A 9,387-nucleotide genomic window follows, 5' to 3' on the forward strand; every position below is an offset into this window, starting at 1 on the left:
AAATGGACAATCACATTTTCTTGTTTATACTTCCTATACTTACCACCCCTTTCACAGCCTAACAATACATACGTTTTCCTCCCAGGTTGACCAGTAACTTTGTCAGATTTGATAGTGACAACAACAAAACCAAGATGAAATGCTATCCCTCGAACCCACTGAATCAACTCATATCGTGTTGAAAATATCTTATTAGTCGTAAAATTATTTGTATAGTCTCCATCATTCATCTCATTTATAAAAGAAGAGAAATCTGAGATGAAACTCGAATTTACTTGTGAATCCATGAAAGTTAAAGGGAGATCGTCCATCTTAGATAACTTTAACCACCTATAATCTAACGTTAGTAATCAATACCATTTTTTACAAAATAAAATAAATATAAAAAAATGAAAATATTCCTCAAACAATTGAATAAATATAAAAAAAAACATACATAAACACTCAACCATAAAAAAATCAAAATAAATAAAATTAAATCAATAAAAAATAAAAATATTCATTCAAAAATATAAAACAAACACACAATAAATAAATAAATAGTAAACTTAAACAAATAATAATCAAAACACACAAAAATATAACAATAAAAAATATATAAACAAAAAATAAATATTCATGTAAATAAAAGTTAAATAAATAATATAAATAAATAATAAATAAAACATACGTTATTATTCAAACCCTAACAAAATTATAAATTACAAAATAAAACTAAATTAAAATATCACTAAGTCTAAAAGCATCTACGGAAGTGGAAAAGTGAAAGAAAAAATAAAAAAAGAAAGCTTAGTGTAAAAGCATCTACGGAAGTGGAAAAGTGAAAAAAAAGAAGAAAGCTTAGTCTAAAAGCATATACGGAAGTGAAAAAGTGAAAAAAGAAAAAGAAAAAAGAAAGCATGGTAGAACATAGAAAGCATCAGAAGTGGAAAAAGTGAAAAACAAGAGAAACCACCTTACTACGGAAGTGGAAAAAATTTACTCACCACAACAAAAAGCTACTTACCAAACAAAACAAAAAAAAAATCTTTGGAACTCGACTTCTGGGCGAAAAATTCACTTAAAGATCGGAAGTCCACTTCCGTGACACTAAAAAATTTCACTTCACCGGAGTCCACTTTTGATTTAATCATACACTTCCGGAAGTTGACTTTCGTTTCACATGTACATTTCTGGAAGTTGACTTCCGTATAAGGGAAAAAATAGTTTGATTTCCGTAAAATTTCACTTGTCTTCCGGAAGTCGACTTCCGTTTTACATATACACTTTCGGAAGTCGACTTCAGTATATGGAAATAATAACTTGACTTCCGCATAAATTCACTATTGTTTCGGAAGTTTCCACTTCCGTAAATAAAAATGACTTCTGTAAAATGTAACATGAAATATTAAAAATGCAGCATAACATTTACCTCAGACATAAACTTATCAAATATAAACTTATATTCTAATGCGCGTACCTTTTTCTGAGAAGAAATGAAGCAAATGGTGAAATACGAGTGGACCCTCGACTGAAAAATTCACACCTCAACCACCAATGAAATTTCTTCTTTTGCAGTGCAAGTGAAAAAGTGAAATAAGAATTGCAGTGTAAGTGAAACTGAAAGAGAAGGGGGTGCAGGGTATATAAAACACTGCTGGTAATTAATTTAGGCAGCCAATTAACTCTGCCATTTCATAATTATTTAATTATTGCGTCTATATAATTAATTTTTTTTATTTATTTAATTTTCCAAGAACATAAATGAAAGAGCATGAATATTTGGAGGTGCAGAAGAAATATTGGGGTGCAGGAAGAAACTCCCCTTATGGAATTGTAACCGGCCCAACTATCCCAGGGCCGAATGAGAGCCCATGTAGAGATTTTCATGATTTCATCATCCCGCCTCCAAAATCAAAACAGTGAGACAAATAAAAATTCCCCGCTTTCATTTTTATTTTTTCAAATAAAATTTTAAATAACTAGTTACCATATCAAGTCTTCCTCCAGAAGTTTGTTTCTCATTTTGCCGCTTGTTTCTTCCGTTTCCGCTTCGCATGATGGAAGCTAGTTACGCGTCGCGAGTGTTTCGAGGTGTTCGTTTTGTTCTCCGTGGCTTCAATCCCGCCGCCGAAAGCCAGGTTTCTCTCTATCCTTCTCTATTCTGTTTTTCTTCTTCCGTAAGGTTGTTTTATTTATCCCTTGAATTGCTGCTTGTGATTTTGTAGATCCGGGTTAAGCTTGAAGATGGCGGTGGAATTGACGCAGGGCAGTACGGTGGTAGTTGCAGTCATGTTATTGTCGACAAGATTGCTTATGTGAGTTCAGTACGATTTGCTTTTTCTTTAGCCCTATCATCGGCCTTCATTTTAAAGAGAGGGAGCATTATGTGTTGTGCGTGTAGGACGATCCTCTGTGTGTTGCTGCAAGAAAGGACCGGAAGGCGGTCGTCACTGCACTCTGGGTTGATCACAGTGCTGATATTGGAATGCCCGTTGATGCTTCTTCGGTTAGTTTCTTCTTCCATTCCCTTAATTGGAGTGCCTTTCTTTCTCATGAAATGTTGAGTTGAGTCCGCTTGGAACAACTTATTTGGCTTCTCTTATGGTAGAAGCACTTACATATTAGAAAACTACCTAATGTTGTGTCCATAAGGTGTTTTCAACTTGAGTCCTCTAGGTAGTATAAGATAATAACTTATAGTTTTTGTGGAAATAATTCAGTCACTTTTTTTAAAGTTTTGAAACAACTTATGAATAAATCTTTATATTATAAGCGTTTATTTAGTAAGTACTTGATTCATCTGTAAACACAACTCGGGGGAAAGATTTGGTTACTTCCAAATTATAAAAATTTAAAAAAAGATTAGAAATTCCGACCAATTAGTTAATTGGTTTTGTTTACACTGTGTCCAGAAATCTTTAGACTTCCGAGTCACTTAGAGAGCCAGTGGTGTTTTTATTTTTGTTCTGCTTTGTAGGATGAATTTGTAGTAATTTTAACCTTTAACTGAACAAATTGAGTTTTCCATTTGGCAGGTTATGTATAGACCTCCTAAAGACTTAGATGGAATACCAGGTGCAAAAGATTTGATAATGTGCTTGACTGGTTATCTACGGCAGGATCGGGATGACATTATGGTGGGTATCTGTTATACTTTACCGTGTGATTTATTCGGAGGAGGTTGTGCGCTTTGTTTTGTGAGCTTACTTGAATTTACCTTCACCTTACTTTCCCTTAGACCATGGTCGGCCTGATGGGTGCGAAGTTTTCTAAACCATTGGTAGCAAACAAGGTTACTCATCTCATATGCTATAAATTTGAAGGTTTGTCTAATTTTCGTAAATCCTGCCTTTCACTTTTAACTGCGTGTGTATGCTTTTATTGTTCTCTTAATTGCTTCATATTACAGACTATTCATGCTTATTTTTATTTCGTTTTGTTTGTTAATTCCGTTTTAAAATTCAACTTTCAATATAGGAGAGAAGTATCTGCTTGCCAAGAGATTGGGCACAATAAAGCTAGTTAATCATCGTTGGTTGGAAGATTGGTATGTATGTGTATCCTGCTACCTTTACAAGGATGTGAATGAATCTCATCTATTTGACCCTTTTTCATTTGACTTGTTGGGATTATATAAATTTAAAGTTTTTTCAAATAAAGTTCTGTTTATTTTTTCAGCTTGAAGGAATGGGTGCTTCTTCCTGAAGACAAATATAACAAGAGGTTAGGCGTTATATCACTTACAAGTGCAAATATTTCACTATAAATTTTTATCCACATCCTAGCATGCAATGCAAGTGTAGCATTTCGGATATTATGTTGATGGAAGCTGAATGGGGACAGTATTCTTCTTTCAATGCTCGCATATTTGTCATACTCTTCTATATTTAGAGATTGTCTACATACATCTTGTTTCGTGTTATTCAATGACCTTGATAATGATTGCGGGAAATGATCTCATTATTACTAAAGGAAAATATAGCTCAACTGTACTTGGGTAGAATATAAAATGTCATTTGCTTTACTCAACATCTTATTGCCAATAAGAATAATGCACCATGTCCTCGTTAGTTCTCTCATTCTTTGGCATTCCTTGATGATTTATGACTTACACTCATGCACTTGCCATGTTCAAATAGTGTCACATAATAAGGAAAATTTATTAAGTTTTACCTGTCATCGAGTCATGTGGATGCACTACTGTAAGAGGCATTTCAGCTTATAGTTGAAGTTTTGTGATTAAATCACTTGTTCTTCCTATGATTACTTTATTTTCCATAAGCTTTTAAAAAATCTTATCTTTTCAGCTAATTACTGAAGCTTTGTTCCTTTTCAATAGTGGTTTTGAACTAGAAATGACGGAGGAAGAGGCCAAGGATTCGGAGGAAGAGGGTGAAGATGCTAAGCTGGGACAATCAGGTGGGAGAAATATACAACAAAGCCCCCTTGGTTCGAAATTTGGCCATGCTGCAAATCATGGATTGTTGAAATCAGTAAGAGAGGCATCGAGCAACTTACCAGATTCTACTGGTCCACGGGTTTTGCCAAATGTCAATAATGGTGAAGACTCTTTAACCATTCCAGAAAGCAAGAGAAAATCTGATCAAGACTCTAGCTTTTATAATGTTGATGACTCAAAGATAAGCTATCAGACTCCTGATATTTCTAAATTACCTGACAAATATACAAATACCACTGAGTCTAAGAATGCTGATTATCCAAAGGCACTTGGCTGCCAGGACCCTGGCAATACGGCAAATACAAAATCATCTGTTCAGCGGTCTGGTCTGCATGGTAACACTACGGAGTCTAAGAAGTTGATAAATGAATTGACATCAACATCTGCAAGTGCAGCTGGAGTTGCACATTCAAATGAAAAACTTAGAACCACAAGTTATTCTAGAAAGAACCAAAGGGAATTTTCTGTCCCAAGGATATTAGACGGAAGCTCAGGCATAGAAGGCAACAGATGTGAAAACAGTAAGGCTGACGAGGAAATTCAGTTTATGAAATCTACCAGTTTAGATATTTCTGGGAGAGGAAATGATTTTACTAAAGGGGATGAACCAATTAGTTTATTGCCTCAAAAGAGGATAAATGAAGCTTCTTCTACGAAATTAAAATCACGAAAGGTGTCTTCTGATGCAAAAGTCTCCATCCAATCAGCAAATGGTAAATCTCAAGGATTAAAAGTGACATCTCAGGTTGATGAGCCACCCAAAGCTGGTTCTAACTCCAACTCAGTGGCATTTGATGAGCATTTCTCAAGAAATGCTGGCCCAGAATCTGCACAGCGTGATAGTGTCTATCAGAATAGTCCACAATCGGCTATTCGAAGCATAAGTGAGTCTAAAATTAATGGCAAGCCTGATGTCACAAGTTCTGGATTGCGACAAGTTGGTTGTGATGAAGCCGGGCTGCATATCACCAAAAGTCTTGATTCCTCGTCAAAGGGAAACAAAAACTCTCATGATGTGGAATCCGGTGGTTGTACTAACTTGGATTTAAGCAATGAAGAATGTAATAAACTGGTTAGAAAATCACCCACAAAGAAGTCAGTTGTCAAGGGAATTTCAGGTTCTAAACCTAGAGTAAGTGCCACTGCTCGACATAAAAGATCACTTTCCTTGAATAAAACTAACCTTGGTGAAGGTGTAGCTTTATGCAGCGAAAGCAAAGAGATTTGTGATGCGAAGATTCATCAGGGTTGTCCCCAAAACCGGGATATTAACAATATGATGGAGCAAGAAGCAGTTACTAAAAATACAGATGATGCTTCTGACAGAGCTGACTTTTTTACCGATGAAACCGAGGCTCCAGATGATAAATGTGAATTTGAGTTTGGAATGGCACTAAATGAAGAATCAGTCCATCCTTCGGAAAAGCCGAATAGAGCAACAAAAGAGAAGTCAGAAACAATTTGCCCTGCAACAAAATGTGAAGAGGCAATGCCTCCTAAGAAATGCACAAATAAAGCAGAAATACAGAAAACGTCTTCTTTGTTAGTAAAGAATCAAGCAAGAGAATGTGCTGCTGGTAAAGCTAATGCCACAGTTAGTAAATACGCAGACGATGCAAGTGACAGAACTGAGACTTTGGATGATGAAACCGAAGATCCAGATGACAAACTTGAAAATGAGTTAGGAATGACAACTGAAGAAGAATTGGTTAATCCTTCCAAAAAACGAGATAAATCTACAAAGGTTCATCCTTCAAAAAAACGAGATAAATCTTCAAAAGAGAAGCCAGAAGCAATTTGTCCCGCGTCAAAATGTGAAGAGGCAATGCCTCCTAAAGGAGTTACGAATAAAACTGAAAAACAGAAGCCATCTTCACTGGTGGTAAAGCATCAAGCAAGGAAACGTCCTGCTGGTAAAGCCAAGGCCACAGTTGCCAAGGATTTATCGAAATCTAAAGTTGCAGTATCTAAGGAAAAGGTTCCCAATGAAACGGGGGATGAGGCAGAGATAGAAACTGTGGAAGAAGTGCCCTCTCCTGCTGATCAACATGACAAGTCGGCCTTAGCAAGAAATAAGTCAGTGACTTTAGCTGAAGAAGAGAAGGAGAATAGACCAATTGATCTAATGCAGGATCCTGTGAAGGGCAGAAGCAATGGCAATCCAACTAATAAATCTAATGTAAGGTCAACAAATATCAAGTCTACTAAAGTGGGGCTCAATCCATCTATATCAGAATCTAACACGAGAGTAAAGACTGAAGCGGCTTTTTTTATATTAAGCGGTCACCGTCTACAGAGAAAAGAGTTTCAGCAAGTAATCAAGCGCTTAAAAGGAAGGGTTTGCCGGGATTCTCATCAGTGGTCATATCAGGCGACACACTTTATAGCTCCAGACCCCTTACGCAGGGTTGAGAAATTCTTTGCTGCGGCTGCTTCAGGAAGGTAAGGAATATCAGACAAACTAAAATGAAGTTCGTATACGATGCCCCTGCTTAAACACTTGTGTTCAAACCAAAGCAAGTCGGCAAGGAAAATTTTTGTTGTAGTAACTTCCCATGTAGTGTAGATTTCAGAATGGAGGTGTTACTTCAATCTCCTTCGAAAATCATTGAAAAATAAGCATAACCTAGCGTCTTTCCCTTTCCTTTCGTATTCTCAGTATAACAATGTAATTTGGATTTCTTTGATTATAAATAACTATTCAATCTTCGGTGGAATGCAGGTGGATTCTGAAAATGGATTACCTAACTGACAGCAGTCAGGAAGGAAAACTCTTGGCGGAGGAGCCGTATGAGTGGCACAGGAATGGTCTCAGTGAGGATGGAGCAATCAATATGGAGGCTCCGAGAAAGTGGCGGCTAGTTAAAGAAAAAACAGGTCATGGTGCCTTCTACGGAATGCGTATTGTTGTATACGGCGATTGCATTGCTCCGCCTTTGGTATGTTTTGTTTTTATTGAGAATGTTCCTTTATTACTTGCCAATGCTACCGTGACTTTCATCCGAATTGTAATAGACTTTAGGGATGGTCTCTATTTTTAATGCAGTTTTTGTTTGTACAGTCATTAATGGAAACGAGTTTCCAACCATTTCAACTGCGTTTTATTGACGATGACTTATATTTCCGCTCCAACACAACTGTTTTACAGGATACTCTGAAACGTGTCATCAAAGCTGGCGATGGAACAATATTAGCCACTTCTCCACCTTATACACGATTCCTTGGCACCGGAGTCGACTATGCTGTAGTTAGCCCTGGCATGCCACATGTTGATATCTGGGTCCAAGAGTTCTTAAAACATGAGATACCTTGTGTTGTAGCGGACTATTTGGTTGAGTATGTTTGCAAACCCGGGTTCTCCCTCGAGAAGCATGTGTTATACGGCACTCATTCTTGGGCAGAGAAATCATTGGATAAACTTAAAAGCAAAGCAGAGGAGATTGTTGCTCCTGAGGATTTCAGTGATGATGATGATAGTGATGATGTACCTTGCCAAGTGTGTGGATCCCGCGACAGAGGAGATGTAATGCTGATTTGTGGTGATGAAAGTGGTTCTGTTGGGTGTGGAGTGGGTACCCACATCGATTGCTGCGATCCTCCACTAACACAAGTCCCTGAGGACGACTGGTTTTGTTCAAAATGCAGTACCACTCCAAACTCCTCAAAAAATTCCACTAAAAGGAAAAAAAATGTTTTATCATAATCTAAGACCAAGTGATTGTTTGGGATACTTACCTGTATTATGTCAACCTTTGCACCTTCCTTTCTATCTAGTCTTTTTAGTTGTCATCTGCACAACAATAATAGTAATGTAAATCCTTTGTAATTAACAAAATTAACTTATTTCAAACATGTTTGGGTAACGCTCTCTATTGACTCGGGGTTGAATGGCAAGACGTTTCTAACCAGTCAAAGTGTTACATATTATGAGCATAGTCTGTGTAAATATGGTCTTTTTTCTTTCTAATTAATTTTATTAGTAATTTTTTAAATATGTTTTTTTTTTCTTTCTAATTAATTTCATTAGTATTTTTTTAAGATAATAAACGTTGAATTTACGTATTTTAATTTAGAAAAGGTACATAAACTTTTACATATAGCTATTATAAAACTCAAGTGTGCGATAATTCTCCTATTTCACAAATAGTCACAGTAATTGATTGATTAAAAATCTGTTTAAATAAAAGGATAAACTGATATCTTTTCGATATACAAGACATGTCAAACAGATTGACTTATCACGAGTTAAGTTGAAAATTAGTGAACCTAATCTAGGGAAGTAAAAAATTTTGCAATTCGTATAAAAAAATATTTATTTATTTTTAAGAATTTAAATATTTAAATAATTTTTTAAGCCATCCATGAGATGACAATCACAATAAAGTTAAGAATCAATGTATTTATCATGCTCACTACAAATATATGATAAATTATTTTCAAGAAAGTATCCATATAGTCTAAGAAAACATGAATAATATTACACATTTGTTGTCATGATATTCAACAAAATATAAATAAAAAATTACACATTTTTGTCATGCTAATTTAGAAAAAATTGTTTATAAGATGGTTGATTGAGTAATTTGTTACAAAAATTATAGTTAAAGATTAAAATATCAACGTATATAGCTTGACAATCAAATTAATTAAACAAATTGCAAAAAAATGTTGGTGGGTCAACCCATCTCGAACTCGTTTAACGAGTGAGTTAAGTGAGCTGGATTGAGTTTAACTCACTTTTGAAAAAATTGAACTTTTATCAAACCAAACTAACTCGAATCTGTGGTGAACCGGATTGACTCACAGATTAAAACTCATTTTTGACATCTCTAATAAAGCACGTACTCGTAAGATCGACAAAAGGTGAAAAAATGAGTTGAAAGTTTGTTATCAGTGTACAAGTATGTGTGTGGTAAAGTAATTTGTTAAAATAGTAAACAAAATAT

At 35.5% G+C, this 9,387-nt stretch overlaps 1 protein-coding gene across 1 annotated transcript; it reads left to right on the forward strand.

Moving 5' to 3' along the window:
• Positions 1-1,961: 1,961 nt before the first annotated feature.
• Positions 1,962-8,408, forward strand: LOC114192749 (transcription coactivator). The gene is made up of 10 exons (XM_028082547.2): positions 1,962-2,120; positions 2,208-2,297; positions 2,384-2,488; positions 3,018-3,119; positions 3,221-3,305; positions 3,460-3,529; positions 3,661-3,705; positions 4,322-6,883; positions 7,164-7,380; positions 7,590-8,408. Exons 1-10 carry the CDS (start codon positions 2,037-2,039, stop codon positions 8,142-8,144), a joined length of 3,915 nt encoding a protein of 1,304 aa, XP_027938348.2. The 5' UTR covers positions 1,962-2,036; the 3' UTR covers positions 8,145-8,408.
• Positions 8,409-9,387: the final 979 nt, after the last annotated feature.

This window comes from Vigna unguiculata, chromosome 7, assembly GCF_037176805.1.
Source record: "Vigna unguiculata cultivar grain cowpea cultivar isolate G323 ecotype 2 chromosome 7, ASM3717680v1, whole genome shotgun sequence".
Taxonomy (NCBI): Eukaryota; Viridiplantae; Streptophyta; class Magnoliopsida; order Fabales; family Fabaceae; genus Vigna; species Vigna unguiculata.

Coding starts and splice junctions, on each gene's coding strand:
- LOC114192749 (XM_028082547.2), top strand. CDS start 2,037: ATGATGGAAGCTAGTTACGCGTCGCGAGTGTTTCGAGGTGTTCGTTTT. Junction 2,489..3,017: donor TGCCCGTTGATGCTTCTTCG/GTTAGTTTCTTC, acceptor TCCATTTGGCAG/GTTATGTATAGACCTCCTAA. Junction 3,530..3,660: donor CATCGTTGGTTGGAAGATTG/GTATGTATGTGT, acceptor TTATTTTTTCAG/CTTGAAGGAATGGGTGCTTC.